This window comes from Mustela nivalis (genome assembly GCF_964662115.1).
Source record: "Mustela nivalis genome assembly, chromosome: 10".
NCBI classification, from domain to species: Eukaryota; Metazoa; Chordata; class Mammalia; order Carnivora; family Mustelidae; genus Mustela; species Mustela nivalis.
Genome location: NC_139029.1, coordinates 75773330 through 75794467, shown reverse-complemented (window position 1 = coordinate 75794467; position 21138 = coordinate 75773330). Strand labels below are relative to the sequence as shown.

Genomic DNA, 21138 nt, shown 5'->3' with positions numbered 1-21138 from the left:
CTGGTAGATAGAGCTCACAATCTGGGTGTTAACTATGCTCATTAATATTGGTCTGGGTTCTTTCTTTCTTCTTCTTCTTCTTTTTTTTTTAATTAACATATAATGTATTAGCCGCAGTGGTACAGGTCTGTGAATACCCAGGTTTACACTTCACAGCACTCACCATGCACATACCTTCCCCAATGTCCATATCCCCACCACCCTCTCCCTACCCCCTTACCCCCATCAACCCTCAGTTTGTCTTGTGAGATTAAGAGTCTTTTATGGTTTGTCTCTCTCCCAATCCTATCTTGTTTCATTTATTCCTTTCCTAACCCCCAAATCCCCCACATTGCATCTCCACTTTCTCATATCAGGAAGATGATATGATAGTTGTCTTTCTCTGATTGAGTTATTTTGCTAAGCATAATGGGTGCTGGGTTGTTCCTAAGCAATACATGTTTTTATAAGAAAAAAGATTGCTGAATTTATACTATATCTGATTCAAATTTAATATTATGAGATTTTTAGATTCTTTGTTTTTAAACTCTGTTCTTTTTTTCTTTTTTTTTCTTTTTTTTTTTTTTTTAAAGATTTTATTTTTTTATTTGACAGAGAGAGATCACAAGTAGGCAGAGAGGCAGGCAGAGAGAGAGAGGAGGAAGCAGGCTCCCTGTGGAGCAGAGAGCCTGATGCGGGACTCGATCCCAGGACCCTGAGATCATGACCTGAGCCGAAGGCAGTGGCCCAACCCACTGAGCCACCCAGGCGCCCCTGTTCTTTTTTTCTTGCACTGAAAAACTCTTGGTTCCTAACAACATTAATAGAATTACTTACCTATACATTCTTATGGAAGTTATTAGAGTTTCATCATAATATGAATATTACAACTAACAATTAGATTATATTCAATTTAAGGTTTTGTGAATTAATATCATGGAAATATCAAGTTGGGGGAAGGGTGGACCTAGGTGACTCAGTCAGTTAAGCATCTGCCTTTGGCTTAGGTCATGATCCCACCATCCTGGGATTGAGCCCCACATCAGGCTCCTTCACTCCATCAGCAGTGGGGAACCTGCTTCTCCCTCTCTCTGCTTCTCCCTCTCCTTCTGCCTGCCACTCCCCCTGCTTGTGCTCTCTCTCTCTCTGTGTTAAATAAATAAAAACAAAATTTTAAAAAAAGAAACATCAAGTTGGGTGGATACAATAGAATGACTATCTGTGACCTCCCAAAATTCATATGTGAGAATCTAATACCTAGTGTGATGGAATATGGAGGTAGGGCCTTTGGGAGGTGATCAGGTCATGAGGATGGAACCCCCATGAATGGGTTAGTTCCCTTATGAAGGAGACCCCAGAGAATTTCCTTGTCTTTTCCACCATGAGATGATATAGTGAGAAGACAGCTATTTACATACTAGGAAGCAAGCTCTTATGAGACACCAAATTTGCTAGTGCATTGATCTTAGACTACCCAGCTTCCAGAACTATAAGAAATAACCCAGTTATTTTTGTAATAGCACACTGAACTAAGACAGTGAGGATTATAAAATGTCACTTCCCCACCTCCTTTCTCAGGTGAGAAATGCATGCAAATGATCTCAGAACAATATTTAATATTTTGTTGTCACTTTCCTTAAGTTTTCGTCCTCTGCTCACCTCCCCCTCACCTCTTCTTCCTTTCTTCTCAGAATACCAGGAAGCTAACTAATGAAACCTAAGCTTTAGGGACCTCCCCCACCTTGTACAAGAAGGCTCCAGTGGAATCCCTAGAAATGTGTTTCCTTTTTGTACTTCTGGGGTATGTTTTTTTTTAAATTTTGCAAAGGTAGGAAATTTTACCACATTTGATCAAGACTTTCTTCTTCTTTTTTTTTAACATTTTATTTATTTATTTGACAGACAGAGATCACAAGTAGGCAGAGAGGCAGGCAGAGAGAAAGGAAGGGAAGCAGGCTCCCTGCTGAGCAGACAGCCCTATGCAGGGCTCAATCCCAGGACCCTGGAATCATGACCTGAGCCAAAGGCAGAGGCTTTAACCCACTGAGCCACCCAGGTGCCCCAAGACTTTCTTCTTAATCAAATGTCCCCTCATATATTGTGGCACTGAGTGCCTATAGGCAATTTTTGGGATATGACCACAATGAAAATAAGTTGAGGATACAGTAGTTTGAGTTAGCAAGGCATATTTATTGGTTCGCAATCATTTCCACATCTACATAAGTTATTGCTTCCTATTTGCAGGAATGGCTTCCAGGAATACTTAGCTGATTCATCTTGCAGAGTGACATAAAGGGATAGGGCCCAAGGTCACATCACATCACATGTGAAGATGTCTTACAACAAAGGGTGCTAGAAGTATATAGGTAGTTAGAAGGTATAAGATTAGAAGCTTCAGTTCTCATTGGTGTGTAGTCAGAGTGAAAGGAGTATTCTTAATAATGCAGAATATGCAATTATAAACACAAATTTCCCCTTTAATGGGACTCAAAGTAGAATTTTTCAGAATTTATAACTTAGGTTTGTAATATTATCAGCTTTCCAGAAATTGTAGTCTTTTGTAATTTCTTTTCTCATTCTAAATAATCATTTATATATCTAGAAAAAAATTTTAAGTGGCAGCCATATCACTTATAATCATTTCAATGGTATTCCTAGTATTATATTTTACTGATGTTTATTTTTATTTTTCTTGTACTGTATTGTTACACGTATTTATTTATTGCCAATGGAGCTCTTAATGAGATATTTTCTTTGCAAAAATGAAGAAGAGGCAATGGTCTAAAATGTTCCTCTGGCCTTAATTTAACACTAAACAAAAGATAGATATTAACTAGAACAAGGTGAACAATGTTTATCAATAGATGTCTTTTTTCTAATCTACTTTTTAAAGTTTTTATTTAAATTCCAGTTAATTAACATTCAGTGTAATATTAGTTTCAGATGTAGAATTCTGTGATTCGTCACTTATGTACAATGCAGAGTGCTCATCACAACAAGTGCCTTCCTTAATACCCATCCTTCTACCCTTCTCCCCTCCAGTAATCCTCAGTTTATTGTCTATAGTTAAGAGTCTGTTTAATGGTTTGTCTCTCTTTCCCCAATGCCATGTTCATCTGTTTTGTTTCTTCAGTTCCACATAGGAGTGAAATCATATGGTATTTGTCTTTCTCTGACTTATTTCGCTTAGTGTAATACTTTCTCATTCCATCCACATCATTGCAAATGGCAAGATTTCATCCTTTTTTATGGCAGAGTACTATACAATAATTAATCAGTTGCATATAACACCCAGTGCTCTCATATCACATGCCCACTTTAATGTCTATCAGCCAATTGCCCATGCCCTCATCCACCTCCCCTCTAGAAACCCTGTTTGTTTCCTATAGTTACGAGTCTCTCATGGTTTGACTCTCTTTCTGATTATTTCCCATTCAGTTTTCCCTCCCTTCTCCTATTATCCTCTCCACTGTTTCTTATATTCCACAAGTGAAACCATATGATAATTGTCTTTCTCTGATCGACTTATTTCACTCAGCCTAATACAGTCCAGTTCCAATCATGTTGATGTAAATGGTAAGTATTCATCCTTCCTGATGACTGAGTAATATTCGATTATGTGTGTTCATGTATATATACATACACACATATATATGATATATAGATAGATAGAATATATATATATGTATATATATACATATATATATATACCATATCTTTTTATCCATTCACCAGTCAATGGACGTCTGGGCTCTTTCTGTTGTTTGACTGTTGTAGACATTGCTGCTATAAACATTGGTGTGCACGTGCCCCTTCGTATCACTACATTTGTATCTGTGGGGTAAATACCCAGTAGTGCAATTGCTGTGTCATAAGGTAGCTCTATCTTTAAATTCTTGAGGAACCTCCATACTGTGTTTCAGAGTGGCTGTACAGCTTGCATTCCCACCAACAGTATAAGAGGGTTCCCCTTTCCTCACATCCTTGCCAACATTTGGTGTTTCCTGACTTGTTAGTTTTAGTCATTCTGACTGTATACCACCTATTCTTTATCCAATCATCAGTCAATGGACACTTAGACTGTTTCCATAATTTGGCTATTGCTGATAATGATGCTCTAAACATTGGGTTGCATATATCCCTTTAAATCGGTATTTTTGTTTCCTTTGGGTAAATATCTAGTACTGCATTTGCTGGATCATAGGGTAGTTCTATTTTTACCTTTTGAGGAAACTCTATACTGTTTTCTGGACTGACTGCCCCAGTTTGCATTCCCACCAACAGTGTAAGAGTGTTCCCTTTTCTCTGTATGCTAGCCAATACCTGTTGTCTCCCGAGTTGTTGATTTTAGCCATTCTGACTGATGTGATATTTCATTGTAGTTTTGATTTGTATTTCCCTGATGATGAATGATGTTGAGCATCTTTTCATATATCTGTTAGTATGTGTATGTATTCTTTGAAGAAAAGTCTATTCATGTCTTCTGCCCATTTTTAAAAGATTTATTTATTTATTTGAGACAGAAAGGGAGAGAGAGCATGAGTGCACAAGGAGAAAATCTCAAACAGACTCAATGCCTAGCATGGAGCCCAACACATGGCATGATCTCATGAAGTGGAGATCACAACCTAAACCCAAACCAAGAGTCAGATGCTTAACCAACTTAACCAGGAGCCCCTGTATTAAGTCTTCTTTCTTTCTTTTTTTTTTTTTTTAAGATTTTATTTATTTATTTGACAGATAGAGATCACAAGTAGGCAGAGAGGCAGAGAGAGAGAGAGGAGGAAGCAGACTCCCCACAGAGCAGAGAGCCCCATTCAGGGCCCGATCCCAGGACCCCGGGATCATGACCCAAGCCAAAGGCAGAGGCCTTAACCCACTGAACCACCCAGGCGCCCCTATTTAATCTTCTTTAAATGTTTGGTAGAACTCCCTGTGAAACCATCTAGCCCAGGACTTTTGTTTGTTGGGAGATTTTTGGTTACTGATTCAATTTCTTTGCTGGTTATCAGTCTGTTCAAGTTTTGTATTTCTTCCTGTTTCAATTTTGGTAATTTATATGTTTCTAGGAACTTGTCCACTTTTTCCAGATTGTCCAATTTGATGGCATATAGTTTTAAATAATATTCTCATATAATTTTTTGTATTTCAGTAGTGTTAGTTGTTATTTCTTCTCTCGCATTTGTGATTTTATTTATTTTGGGTCCTTCCTCTTTTCTTTTTGATAAGTCTGGCTAGAGGTTTATCAATTTTATTAATTTCTTTCAAAGAACTAGTTCCTTGTTTCATTGATCTGTTTTGCTGGGTTTTTTAATATCTACACCACTCATTTCTTTTCTCTCTCTCTCTCTCTCTTTTTTTTTTTTTTTTTTTTTTTGAGATAAACATAGAGAGGAAATAGGGAGGAGCAGGGGAGAAGAGAGAATATTAAGCAGGTTCCACACCCAATGCAGAGCCCAATGTGGAGCTCAATCTCATAACCATGAGATCATGACCTAAACCAAAATCAAGTCAGATGGTAACCAACTGAGCCATCCAGGTGCCCCAATATACCATTTATTTCTGCTCTAATTTTTATTATTTCTCTTCTTCTGCTGACTTGAGACTTGGCGTGTTGTTCTTTTTATAGCTTCTTAGGTGTGATTTTGTTGTTTATTTGACATTTTTCTTGGTTCTTGAGGTAGCCCTTATTTGCTATAAGCTTCCCTTTTAAGACTGCTTGCTATTGCTGGGTGCCTGGGTGGCTCAGTGGGTTAAAGCCTCTGCCTTCAGCTTGGGTTGTGGTCCCAGGGTTCTGGGATCAAGCCCTACATCAGGCCCTCTGTTGGCAGGGAGCCTGCTTCTTCCTCTCTCTCTCTGCCTGCCTCTCTCCCTATTTGTGATGTCTATCAAATAACTAACTAACTAAATAAATAAATCTTAAAAAAAAAAAAGATTGCTACTGCTGCATCTCAGAGGTTTTAGACAATTGTGTCTTCACTTTCATTTGTTTCCATTTTTTTTTTTAAATTTCTTCTTTGATTTCCTGGTTGACCCATTCATTCTTTAGTAGCATATTGTTTGACTTCCATATATTTGTGGTCTTTCCAAATTTTTTCTTGTGGCTGACTTCTAGTTTCATAGTGCTGTGGTTGGAAAATATACATGGTATGAACTCAATCTTTCTGTACTGGTTGAAGCCTGATTTGTGACCCAGTAAGTGATCTAGTCTGGAGAATGTCACATGTGTACTTGAAAGGAATGAGTATGCTGTTGCTTTAGAATGAAATGTTCTAAATATATCTGTTAAGTCCATCTGGTCCATTGTGTCATTCACTGTCTTGCTTCCTTGTTGATTTTCTGCTTAAATGATCTGTTCTTGGCGTAAATGAGGTGTTAAAGTCCCCTACTATTATTGTATTATTATGAATGAGTTCCTTTATGTGTGTTATTGTTTTATATATTTGGGCACTCCCAAGTTGGGGGCATAAATATTTATCATTGTTAGATCTTTTTGTTGGATATACCCCTTTATTATGGTGTAGTTCTCTTCATCTCTTGTTATAGTTTTTGTTTTAAAATCTAGCTTGCCTGATACGAGTATTGCTATTCCAGCTTTCTTTCTTTCTTTTTTTTAAAGATTTTTTTTTTTTTTTTTTGATACAGAGAGAGAAAGATCACAAGTAGGCAGGCAGAGAGAGAGAAAGGGAAGCAGGTTCCCTGCTGAGCAGAGAGCCCAATGCGGTGCTCAATCCCAGGACCCTGGGATCATGACCTGAGCCAAAGGCAGAGGATTAATCCACTGTGCCACTCAGGTGTCCCTCCAGCTTTCTTATGACATGAATTTGCATGATAAATTTTTCTCTGACTCCTCACTGCCAATCTGAAGGTGTCTTTAGGTCTAATATGAGTCTCTTATAGACAGCATATAGATGGATCTTGTTTTTTTTTTTATCCATTCTGACACTCTTTCTTTTGATTGGAGCATTTAGTCCATTTACATTCAGAGTAATTACTAATAGATATGTATTTAGTTCCATTTTATTACTTATTTTGTCATTATTTCTGGAGATTTTCTGTGTTCTTTTCTAGTCTTTGTCACTTTTGGTTTTTCTCTCCCACTCAAAGAGTCCTTTTCAATATTTCTTATAAGGTTGGCTTCGTTGTCATGAATTCCTTTAGTTTCTGTTTGTCTGGGAAACTCTTTATATCCCCTTCTATTCTGAATGACAGCCTTGCTGGATAGAGCATTCTTGGCTGCAGATTTTTTCCATTCAACCAGTGGAATATATCATGGCACTTGCTGCTAGTCAAGTTTCTGTGTAGAGATCTGCAGTTAGCCTTATGGGGTTTCCCTTGCAATTTGGGTACTTCTATTATATTGCTGCTTTTAGGATTTCTTTCTTTATCACTATATTTTGAAAATTTAACTATAATATGTCTTGGTATTGGCCTGCTTTCGTTGATCTTGATGGGAGTTCTCTGTGCTTCCTGGATTTGGATGTCTGTTTCCTTCCCCAGATTAAGGAAGTTTTTAGCTATAATTTCCTCAAATAAATCTTCTGCCGCCATTTTTTCTCTTCTTCTAGGACCCCAATGATACAAATGTTACTATGTTTGATGGAGTCACAGCCTATTCTCATCATCCATAGTTCTTCTTTCTCTCTTCAGCTCTTTTCTTCTTTGTTAAACTTCATTACTTTTTATTATTCTATCCTCTATAACACTTATTCAATCCTCTGCTTCTTCAATCCTTGTAGTCATTACATTCAGATGATTTCGAATCTCAGTTACTATATATTTTCATTTCTGATTTTTTTTTAAACTCTTTTATCTCTGTGGTAAGAGTCTCCCTGATGTTGTCCATATTATTCTCAAACCCAGTGAGATTCTTATGATTACTGCTTTAAATTACTTATATCTGTTTTGATTAGCTCTCTGGCCGTGACCTTTTCTTTTTCTTTCTTTTGGGATGGATTCCTCCATCTTGGAATTTTGTGTAGGTCTCTGTCTTCTTCTCTGTGTCAGAAAAGCATGTTGTGTTTCCTGCTCTGAAGAGTAATGGTTTTATGAAGAAAAGATCATATAGTGTCCAGGCCCTGTTTCTTCAGCAAGGGTCTCTGGTGTGTACCTGGAGCACCCTGCTGCTTTATTTCGGCTACTTATCCCTCAGGTCAATCATCTGCAGAGGCTTTTCTTGCCTGCAGTAGACAGTGTTTGGACTTCAGCCAGAGTGTAGTGGTTTTAGCTAAGCATGCTCTGGTCTACTTGTTAAATAAGACCTGATGTGGAATTGAAGCCTTGCAGAATTCTATGGTCAGTAGACATTTTGTGTGCGGGGGTTTGTGCTGGTCTTCTAGGAAGGGGCCTGCTGCACTGGTCCTTAGGCACACTTGCCCAAGAAAACCAGCAACAGCAGAGAACAAGGGATGGGACTTGGTGTAAGTAGGCTAGGCAGACAGTGTTGGTGCTGTGCAATTTACTGAAGGAGGGAAATGATGCCAGCCTGCTCCTTTATCCCTGGGGAGGGGTCTCTGTGCTTGCTACTCTTGGTGAAGCACTCCCAGAAGAGTGAATAATTTCTCCTCATGTGTCTCAGGTGTTTTTCAGATTGCTATTTTCATGCAATCTGTCTCTAGGTTGCTTGCCTGCCTGAAGCAGTGCAATGCCCTTGGGGCTTTATCCCAGCCAATCCTGTTGACTTTTAAAACTCTAAACTTTAGGGACGTGCTGTGGCACGGGCCTGAACTGGTCTCCTGGGGGAGGGTTTTGCAGCACTGGGATGGATACAGGTTTGACCAAGAAAGGCAGTCATGCCAGAACACGGGAGTGTAGGATTTGGAGCAAAGCAGGCTAAACAGCCAGTGTCTGGTTAGTTGCCCTCAGCAGGTGTCTCTGTGCCTATGCTGAGGAGCAGAGGAGGGAAATGTTAGCACCTGCTAACTCTTTTGTTCCCAGAGAGATGACTCTGTGAATGCCACCTTTCACAGATAAGCTCCAAGAAGAGCAAATAGTCCCATTCCCCCTGCCCCCTACTCCCCTGGCCATGCTCCTTAAGTGATCCTCAGATCATATTGTCTGCCCTGGGGTTGCTTGTCTGCCTTATCTCCAGAAATAGGGCAGTGCTTTTAAGACTATCACAGCCAAGCCTGCCAACCTCTAAAACTCCATTCTTTGAGCCCCACTTGTTGCAGAAACTCATGAAAATCATCCCCTCTCATTTCTCAGCCAATGGCTTTGGGGAAGTGTTCTCTTATATGTTCCCCCATGTGTTCCATTCTCTCTGTGACCACAGCTCCCTCCCCTCCATGGCACCTCCTATCCATTCTCTCCCAAACTGCATCACCTCAGAGGTGATTTGGTTAAAGGAAGTGGAGTGTGGGGCTGTAATGAAGATGAGGACCTCATCTAAGGTCCCTTTTCCCCTTTCACTTTAACCAGGGATGCTGCTAAACAGAACGTTGCCTGAAACAAGAATTTGGGAGGTGGTTGCACCAGTTTTTTCCACCGAACTCTTCGCGGGGTTGACTGGTCAAGCAGAACCGCCCTCGGTGGAAAGTGAGGACACTGGCCAGAAGACGATGATGAAGAAGGCGATGCAGGACTCCCAGACTGGCACCAGCACAGTCGCAGCGAAGATGATGTAGCCAGCACCACAGGCTGATAAACCTCGGCTGCATGGAGAGGTTGGCCACTGAGGGCTGTGCGACCTGATCATCCCGTGGTGGAAGGCAGACTCTCACACCTCCATCTCCAAGTCAAAGGATGGCCAAGCCATGAGGCCAACTTCTCAGGGGTCTCAGGATGTCAGTAGACTGGGTCTGAGGGCAACCCCCCAAAGCAAACCCCTTCCCCATATTTAAGTGCCCTTTCTAGTCACACATAATTAGAACTCTCAGATACAGTGTGGGTTAATCAGAAATGAGGGTGTCTTACCCTTGATGATTTCTTAAAATTAGAAAAATTAAAAATGATAAGTAGTGTAATAGAATTAGAATCATATCAACAGTTCAATCTTTTTTGCTTTTTCTAAATGTCTTCCTTTTGACATATAGGCTTAATTATTTTCACATGGTTTCTTACATTTATATTAAGGATATATTATATGCCTACTAGGGATATAATAATTTAAATAGATGAATATTTAATTATAACTTTTTAATTTAAATGCCGTTACCAGTAAAGTTTACTTACTGTGAAATGTTTTGGGAGTTGGTAAGTCAAATTCATTTACTCTCCCTACAAATTGATCTCTACAGAGACCATGATATCTCTTTATGCTAAGAGGTTTAACTGATGGCACCCATGAGCCTTTATATCTGTTACAAGCCCTCTTCTACATACATAGCAAATTAGAATACATCCATTATCATGGGCTGGAATTAGCCATAGCACATTTGATTCATATTATTAACATGAGTCCACATGAACCAGTCACCATTCCAAACTGATATAAATAACAACAACAAACCTTAAAATCACCTTAGTCAGTAACCAGTTTTCAGTAAAGCAAGTCAGGATTATTTTACTGGGTCAACATAAACAGTCAAAGTCCTATTCTTCCCTTTCTTGCTGCCATTCAGAAATGATCAAGAGGGAAGCATAATCAAAGTCGCTGTGAACCAGGCTCTCTTCTATACCTTGTAACATTTGCAACTCTGACAATGCTAATTTGCTAATTACTGATTTAAATTCCTTTCCCCAGAATTAAAAGTCAAATTATAGGTTTCTGAGAGATGTTTCTATTTATTGGAGCACATCAGGTTACCAGTAAAACAAAACAGTGTAGATACAGAGCCTATTATCTTATTGGAAAGATTAGAGGCTTTATAACCAAATGAATTTAGGTCAGATTCTGCTTCTAACAATTATACCATGGGCATTGGCCAACCTTATTTTTCACATCTGTAAACTGGTAATACCCTCTATCTTGTAATGTTATTATGAAGCACAAGCAAAAATGTATATAGAAAGTTGGGTTTTTATTAATAAATAAAAGTTGCTTAAGATACAATAATGAGAATTCTTAAGAACATTCCACTTTCTTCTGTCACTATCAGAACTACACTTAGTGAGGGAGACATTTTTTCACCAACTTAGTCTTAGTTGGGAACATAGCTGTAGCCTCTAAGGAGACATGATTTGGCAATGTTACTGGTTGTCTCCGATGCCAGATGAGACCAACCCAAGTGAATGGGTAGTACTACCTTGAGCTTGTATCATTCTCTCTTCTGTAAGTCTTCCCACTCCTATTTGTAATGTTTGTTACTACTCTTGAATCCTTGTTTAACTTAACTACATTCTCTGTATACTTCTTTTTTTTTAAGATTTTATTTGGGACGCCTAGGTGACTCATTAGTTTAAGCGGCTGCCTTCGGCTCAGGTCATCATCCCAGCATCCTGTGCTGGGATCAAGTCCTGCATCGGGCTCCTTGCTCAGCGGGGAGCCTGCTTCTCCCTCTGCCACTGCCTGCCACTCTATCTGCCTGTGCTCACTCTGATAAATAAATAAATAAAATCTTAAAAAAAAATTTTTATTTATTTGTTTGAGAGAGAGAGACAGAGCTAGCGAGAGAGAGAGAGAGAGCATGAGTGGGGAAGAGGGTGAGAAGCAGGGGGCCCCAGCGCAAGGCTCAATGCCAGGACTCTGGGACCATGACCTGAGCAGAAGGCGGACGCTTAACTGACTGAGCCACCAGGTGCCCCTGTGTATACTTCTTTTTTTTTTCTTTCCTGTGTATACTTCCTAAGGAAAGTTCCATATTACCATGTCATCTTTCCTTTATATTTGCCTAACAGTGTGTCAGATATTTATTTATCCATTAAACAGGTAAGTGAGTGCCCACAATGGAGCCAGGCCCTTATTCCAGATGTTGGATATGTGTCAGGTAATAAAACAGTAAAAAATTTATGTTTTGTGGAGCTTAGATTCTACTGCACATAGGAAGTACAGAATTCAATTCTGGTTGCATAATAGGGACAAAGGATATTTTGATCTTTCATCTAAATCTCTTGCCAGTTTAGCTGGAAAATTAAGATAAGTAATTTGATAGATGTGCTTTCCAACTTTGCAGTATTAAATACACACACATATACATGAGAATCTCTACATTATCTCTTGTTAATCTTTCCAGTATAAATAGAATTTATGACTTGTTTTAAGAATGCATATTCTTCTAATCATCTTTGCCTTCAAACTCATAAGCATATTATAAATCCAAGAGATTTGACAATAGAATCTTTTAATGGTTGAAAAATAGTAAAAAGAAGTTTTGAACAATAAAATGAAAATTTATACCATTGCAGGTTTGCCTTTTTAAACATGACACAGCTAATCTTTAATATACATTTATAAAAGGCACCAGATGTTAACAGGGTAAAGAATGCAGGAAATAAAAACTGAGCCACTTGCCCCAACTTCCTTTTTGTACCAATGTATACATTTTAAGGCAGATGCTTTCCCGTGCAAAATTCAACAGAAGAAAATCAATATCATGTTACAAGTCCACACATTCTCAGATTTTTTTCAATATCATTTGTTGGGATATTTATGATAAAGCATATTAAAACATTTTTTCCTAATGAAGCTTAAAGAGGTTGATGAACAATTATTAAAAATTATTTAGAGATTTCATTATAGATCCCTCAGAGAAGATATAGAAAATCAATCTTTTTTTCTTGTTTCTTCTTTCAGAAATGTCCATATCAGTTTGTTTACTATGTCAGGTTGTTCTTGCTGAAGCCAATGACTGACTTCTGACAATATAGTTAGCCTGAAATAATTTTTAACATAAATCTTTGTGACTTCAGCCATCTCAACCTCCATAAATGCGTCTTTCTCTCCCCACAGTAGTAGTGTTGGAATGGTCACCATGTGATGTTTGAGAGGCAGGCAGCTATGAAAACAAAACACGTGGATTTGAGACTCATTGTAAAAGTTAAAGTAACATTTTTCCATAATGTTCCTTTAAGCCATATAGTCTCAAAGGAGGCTATATCACCACCAATGGCGTGAAAATCAATTCTTGTGAGAGTGAAAAAAATTATTTTTTTTAATGTATAAGTCATGGATATACACATAGTACATAAACAGATATTAAAATTTCATGGGGGGTAATTTAGGGAAAAAAATGTCTAAAAAGGCTCCTTAAGGAGGTGATGATGAAAAAATGGTTGAGAAACACGGTATTCTGTTGAGAAACAGGCAATCAATCTATACAATAAAAAATTTAAAAGGCTATTTAAGAAAGGGCTCAATAAAATTTTTAATTGGGTGAGTGCAGCAAAACTTGTAATAAAGATTATAAATTAAATATGAAATTCATCACTATGAAGAATAATTTGCTTTAAAAGGATACCAGAATTTCTGAATTGTGTGATGAAAGAGTTTTAAATGGTGTTAAATATATTTTAAATTGTTTCTTAGATACATAACATTTTATGCGAAATTGGAACTGAAAATTCAGAAGATATATACAGCCTAAACTTTACCATTAAATGACACTATATTTATGTTGCAGGAAGATTATTTTTAAACAATGATTTATTGTGTATTTTCTTAAAGTATAAAGAACAAAACCATACATAATTCCATCAATAAAAGATAGACTTTTGGTTATTTTCTATGCATATAGTTGAATAATATAGAAATATATATATTTATAAATATATTAAATATAAAGATATATTTATTTATATATTTATATAAATCTATAAATAATATTATGATAATTTATATGTGTATACAATATAATATATGCAAATAAATAAAATATGCAAATAAATGTAAATAAACATGCAAATACACGTAAATTAAATACATATTTAATTTTAAAATAGTTATAATATATTTATGATATATTTATATTTTATAATTTATTAACTATATTACATATGAATGTATTTATATTTACATATATAAATTATATAAATACATAAATTATATGAATATAATATTTATATAATATTTAAATAGCAATTATATAATATATTAATATATTATAAATATATTATATTAAATGCAATGTAATATATTTATAATATACTTATGCACTTATACATTATATATTTATTTATATATTATATATGAATATAAATATAATATAAATATTAGTGTATATCTATTAATAACATAATATATAACATTATAAAATGAGAAAATTCTCAAGTTATAATTCAACATGAGGTGTGAGTATGGATATTGTATATAAATTGTGTATATTTATTGAGCTTTATATATATTTATATATTTTATTATTTATATTTATACATCATTATATATTAAGTATATATTTATATATATACTTATATATTTATATATATACTTAATATATAATGATAAATAAAATATATAACAATTTTTATATATTGTATATAAATTGTGTATATTTATTGAACTTTATATATATTTATATATTTTATTATTTATATTTATGCATCATTATATATTAAGTATATATTTATATATTAATAAATATATACTTAATATATAATGATAAATAAAATATATATAAAGTTATATATAAAATTATAATGAGAATTTTCTCATTTTATAATGTTATATATTATGTTATAATGTTTTTCAAAAGTAATTGTAAGAGAGAGTATTTTGTGGTGTTATGACCCATAAATGACTATTGTCGTATAAATGAATGTTTAGATGATATCATCAGTTTAAACAAGGGGATGTTTTCAGTGATGCTATAATGAGCATTTCGTGCCTAAATCTTTTTTGGCATTTCAGATCATTTCTTTCAGCTTGAGCCATAGAAGTGGAATTCCTGAGCTAAGGAAAATAAATATTTTTAAAGCTTTGAACACCTACTACTACACTATTTTTCAGAAAGGTGGGATGGATTAGTTACATTCTTGTTGACTAAGCATGAGAATGAACATGTCACTAGACACTCTCCAGCACTGACTTCCATTTTTGTTAGTTATCAAAAATAATGACTTGTGGCTACTTGGGTTTGATAGGATGCTGCTAGAACATATGTTCACTAAGGACTTAACATTTGACTCCGATTCAAGTGGCCATCATTTGATTATAATGTTCTTAAAAATTAATTTCTTTGTGAATGGGTAAACTAATAGAAAAATAAACTTTATACTTAATGTTGATACATGGATTGCTATACAAACGTGCAAGTCACTCAAATTCTAGAGGTCATAAAATATTCAAAAGTAAAACATTTTATAACAGTTACCCACATATTTAACAATATGTGAGCATCTGATAATTGAATCAGTAATGTAAAAGGAGTTTTAAAAGACTATGGATTCTGAAAAACAATCTGAGACCCCTCAGTGGGGCGGGGGGGGTGGGAGGTTGCGGTACCAGGTGGTGAGTATTATAGAGGGCACGGATTGCATGGAGCATTGGGTGTGGTGAAAAAATAATGATACTGTTATGCTGAAAATAAATAAATGAAAAAAAAATTTTTTTTAAAGACAACTAGTCAAAAAACAAAGAAAAAAATAAATTCTTCACTCATATGTGGAATTTAAAAAACAAAACAGATGAACAAAGAAAAAAAAAAGGACAAACAACAAAAAACCCAGACTCTTCACTGTAGAGAACAAACTGGTAGTTGCCAGAAGAGAAGTGGGTCAGGGAAATGAGGGAAATAGGTGAAGAGCACTGAGTAATGTATAGAATCGTTGAATCACTATATTGTATAACTGAAACTAAAAGAATACTGTATGACAATTATAGTTGAATTAACACAATTAAAAAATAAATAAAATTTTTGAATTACAAAAAAGAATAAAAGCAAGAAAAATAGAAATTCATCACCAGATCAAATTGGGGATACAAGGGAGAAGTTTCCAGAAAATGAAAAGAAGATATATTCTCTGGTCCTGGGGTTTTAAATCGCTGAACTTCACATGAAATATATTACACTTTTTTTTTTTAAGATGTATTTATCCAGTTTAGAGAGAGTGTGCGTGTGAGTGGGGGGAGGGACAGAGAGAGAGAAAGATTCTCAAACCGACTCCCCACTGAGCACAGAGCTGAATGTGGGACTCAATACCACAACACTGAGATCATGACCTGAACCAAAATCAAAAGTCAGATGCTTAACTGACTGAGCCACCCAGATGCCCCTGAAATATGTTACATATAAAAGAAAGTATCCACCAGGAATGCCTGGGTGGCTGAGTCATTAAGTGTCTGCCTTTGTCTCAGGTTGTGATCCGGGAATCCTGGGATGGAGTCCCACATCAGGATCCCTGCTCAGTGGGAAGTCTGCTTCTCCTTCTCCCACTCCCCTGCTTGTGTCCCCTCTCTTGCTATGTCTCTCTGTTGAATAAATAAATAAAATAATAAAAAAGGGAAAGTATCTACCAAAAAATTGCTAGAACTAATATATGAATTCAACAAAGTCACAGGATAGGATCAATTGACAGAAATTTGTTGCATTTCTATACACCAATAATAAAGCAGCAGAAAAATAAATCAAAGAATCAATCTCATTTACAATTGCACCAAAACCAATAAGATACCTAGGAATAAATCTAACCAAAGAGGTAAAAGATCTGCACTCTGAAGACTATAGAACACTGATGAAAGAAATTTAAGAGGACACAGCAAAATGGAAAAATACTACAGACTCATGGATTGGAAGAACATTGCCATATTACCCAAAGCAATCTACACAAAAGACCCTAAATAGCCAAAGCAATTCTGAAAAAGAAAAGGAAAGCTGGAGGCATCATAATTCCAGATTTCAAGCTATAATACAAAGCTATAAGAATCAAGACAGTATGATAATGGCACAAAAGCAGACACATAGATCAATGGAACACAATAGAGAACCCAGAAATTGATCCACAGCTATATGGTCAACTATTATTCAACAAAGCAGGAAAGAATATTCAATGGAAAAAAGAAAATGTCTTCAACAGATAGTGTTGGGAAAACTGGACAGCGGCATGCAGAAGAATGAAACTGGACCATTTTCTTAGACCACTCACAAAAGTAAATTCAAAATGGATGAAAGACTTAAATGTGAGACAGGAAACCATCAAAATCCTAAAGGACAACACAGGCAGCAACCTGTTTGACCTCAGCCATAGCAACTTCTTACTAGACACCTCTCTGGAGGCAAGGAAAACAAAAGCAAAAATGAACTATGGGGACTTCATCAAGATAAAAAGCTTCTGCACAGCAAAGGAAACAGTCAACAAAATAAAAGGCGACCTACAGAATGGGAGAAGATATTTGCAAATATTTTAACAGATAAAGGGCTAGTACCCCAAATCTGTAGAGAACTTATCAAACTCAACACCCAAAAAATAAACAATCCAGAGAAGAATCGGGCAGAAGATATGAACAGATACTTTTCCAAAGAAGACATACAAATGGCTAACAGACACATGAAAAGATGCCCAACATCACTCATCATCAGGGAAATACAAATCAAAACCAGGATGAGATACCACTTCACATCTGTCAGAATCACTAAAATTAACAACACAGGAAACAATAGGTGTTAGGATGCGGAGAAAGGGGAAATCTCTTATACTGTTGGTGGGAATGCAAACTGGTGTAGCCACTCTGGAAAACAGTATGGAGCTTCCTCAAAAAGGTAGAAATGGAACTACCCTATGACCCATCAATTGCACTACTAGCTATTTACCCAAAAAAACAAAAAATACTGATTCAAAGGGGCACATGCATCCTAATGTTTATGGCAGCATTGTCAACAATAGCCAAATTATGTAAACAGCCCAAATGCCCATCAACTGAGGGATAGATAAAGAAATTATGGCATATATATAGATAGATAGATATAGATATAGATAGATTGATATAAATATAGATATATAGATATATCTCACCATATATACCACTATATAAAAATATATTTATATATAACTATATAATATATAATAAAATATTATAATATATTATAAAATATTATATATTATATATTATAAAATAATATATAATAAAATATTACTAAGCCATCAGAAAGAATGAAATCTTGCCATTTGCTATGCCCTAGATGGAGCTAGAGTATATTATGTTAAAAGAATTAAGTCAGTTAGAGGAAGACAAATACCATATGATTTCACTCATGTGGAATTTAATAAACAGAAGAACATACGGGGAGGAAAAAATGATAGAGAACAAACTGAAGGTTAATGGATGGAGGTGGGTGGGGGGGTGGGTTAAATGGGTGATGGGCATTAAGGAGGGCACTTGTGACAAGCACTGGGGTATTGTATGTAAGTGAATTCTTTTTTTTTTTTTTTTAAGATTTTATTTATTTATTTGACAGAGAGAGATCACAAGCAGGCAGAGAGGCAGGCAGAGAGAGGAAGGGAAGCAGGCCCCCTGCTGAGCAGAGAGCCCAATGTGGGACTTGATCCCAGGACTCCGAGATCATGACCTGAGCCGAAGGCAGTGGCTTAACCCACTGAGCCACCCAGGCGCCCCTATGTAAGTGAATTCTACTCCTGAAATCAATTTTAGCATATATGTTAACTAAGTAGAATTTAAATAAAAACCTGAAAAGAAAAAAATAATTAAAAAGTATGTACAGGGCGCCTGGGTGGCTTAGTGGGTTAAGCCGCTGCCTTCGGCTCAGGTCATGATCTCAGGGTCGTGGGATCGAGTCCCGCATCAGGCTCTCTGCTCAGCAGGGAGCCTGCTTCCTCCTCTCTCTCTCTGCCTGCCTCTCTGCCTACTTGTGATCTCTGTCAAATAAATAAATAAAATCTTTAAAAAAAAAAAAGTATGTACAGCATTGTGGCTACAGTATACTGTACTGCATATTTAAAAGTTGCTGAGAGAGATCTTAAAAGTTCTCATCATAAGAAAAATAATTTATAACTCGGTATAGGGACAATGTTAATTAGACTTTTGGTGATCATTTCACAATGTATACAGATATTGAATCATTACATTGTACACCTGAAACCGCTATAATGTTTTAAGTCAATCATACCTCAATATAAAAAAATAAGCAAATAAACAAGCAAATAAATAGTAAAACATTATTTTAGAAGAGTATGTTAAGCTGAAGAACTTATTGGGAAAACACTTGATAAAATATATGTGATTAAAAATTACTAATCTTACTAAGTATAGTAACAATTTGAAAAATCTAAACACTGTAACAAGTAGTAACAGTTTCTGGTCAATATTGCTAATTATTCAACCTATCAAAATATATTTTTAACATACTTATTTCAAATAAGTCTGTTTTACCATATTACTTTTCCAAAGTCTGAATTATCAGCTGATGTATAAGTATTAAACCAGCAATTTCCAGAGTGTTATACACTCCATCCTTACTTTTCTATGTGGAAATATTTTACTACTTTAAGAAGACACTGTAGAAAACAATCGCATCAATATACTCACTACCAGCTTAAGAAATAAAACACTGCAAATATGATGACACCTTTCTCTTGACCTTTCCTTGATAACATTTTTCTTCTACTCACCCTAAGGCAGTAGTTCTCAAAGTGTGGTCAACAGACAAGAAGCATCAGCATCACCTGAGAACTTCTCAGAAATGACAACACTTAGGACCCATCCCAGACCGAATGGTGGGGTACAGCCATCTGCATTTTAACATGCTCTCCACGTGATTCTGCTACACACTATGATGAAGAACCACTACCAAAGGGGAATGACTAGGTTGAATTTAGTTCTTATCATCCCCATGATGTTTTTAAACTTGTATTGTGTGTATTAAGATACCTCTCCCCATTCCTATGGTTTCTTTGAGGAGTGGTTTTCCTTAACCCCTCCTGGATCATGTTCCGCCCCTGAATGGTGAGTGACAGTTGCTGGTTCAGGGCGTTGAACTAGGTGTGTCTATCAAATATGTCCTGAGAGTAAGAAATTCAATCCCTTTCTCTTCCTCTCTCTACCAGATTTGTGGAAGGCAGTGACTTGAGAGGCAAGGGAAGTAGAGTTCGTTCTGCAAACTTTTCCACAGGTGATCTGATCTAAAGTTTAGACTGGCACTAGAGCATTAGCAAGACCATTCTGGTTCTCATATTAAGCCATAGTCTCTCCTTTATCAGTAATGAAGGTGATAGTTTGGTTTTCATTTGCTGACTCTTGTTTGATTTCTGAACTGGCTCAGAAATTGAGCAGGAAAAAGGGGTACTATTTATCAGCTCTTCCCTAATACAGTACATATATTTCTATAAACAATAGATGGAGGTGTTTTACATTTTTTATAACTTCACATAAATGATCTAATACTGTACATATTCTTCCACAACTTGCTTTTGTGCTTTAATGTTTTATTTTTAAGATTATCCATTGATGATACATTTAGTTTACTCCATTTTCACTCCCATATAGAATTTCATCTTATGATTATACCACAGTTGATCCATTGTCCTGTTAATGGCCACTTAAAATTTTCCAATTACTTTGATGATTCAGATAATATTGATCTTATTCTTGTACACTTGTGCACTTATGGAAGGTTTTCTTAAAGTACATTCCCCAAACAGAATTGTTTCCTCAGAGAATATGGACATCTTCAACTTTAGTCAATATTGTCAAGCTGTTTTCCAAATGGACTGTAGGCTCCAAAGCAGTATGTAAGAATTCATCTTCCTCTACACCATTGCCAACACTTGTTCTCGAAAGTTTAAATTTTTCCATTCATTTGAGATGGAATACTTCTCATTGATGTAGAGATTGTTCCCTAAAACTTCTTCCATTCCACTATAGTGATAGAAAATCCAATTTTCAGTTGGACTAAGGGCCACCCAGAATAAAGACTGAATACACTTGCAAGCGTTCTTGCAGCAAGGTGAGGATATGTCATTTATTAGAAACAATGTGTGCATCTTCTAAGTTGTGTCCAGTATGCCCGCCCTTCCCGTCTTCCCACTGACTGAAATGTAAACATGGTGGTGAACCATCTTGTATCCCAAGAACAAGGGCAACACCCCCAGGATGGCAGAACAAAACATAAAGTGCCTACATCTCTCATCGAAGAGTGACTTAAGAACTCCATGACTTCATGGAGCACAGCCAATACACCAGCCTAGACTTTCACTTGTGAGAGAAATATATATATTTCTTTATGCTTTTATTTTAGATCTCTATTACAAGCAGTAAAACTTATATCCTATATCTGACTATTAGTAAGTTTGAGCATCTTTCAAGTCATTGACCATTTAATTTCTCTTCTGTGA

General features: G+C 36.0%; 1 protein-coding gene across 1 annotated transcript in view; it reads right to left on the bottom strand.

Annotated features, from left to right (window-relative positions):
• Nucleotides 1-10684: 10684 nt before the first annotated feature.
• The window catches only part of EPHX4 (epoxide hydrolase 4), a 45179-nt gene continuing 34725 nt past the window's right edge, over nucleotides 10685-21138 (bottom strand). Inside the window, exon 7 of the mRNA XM_082688688.1 lies at nucleotides 10685-12854. Within this exon, the coding sequence (XP_082544814.1) occupies nucleotides 12623-12854 (232 nt within the window). The 3' untranslated portion in view covers nucleotides 10685-12622. The remainder of the gene's footprint in view (nucleotides 12855-21138) is intronic.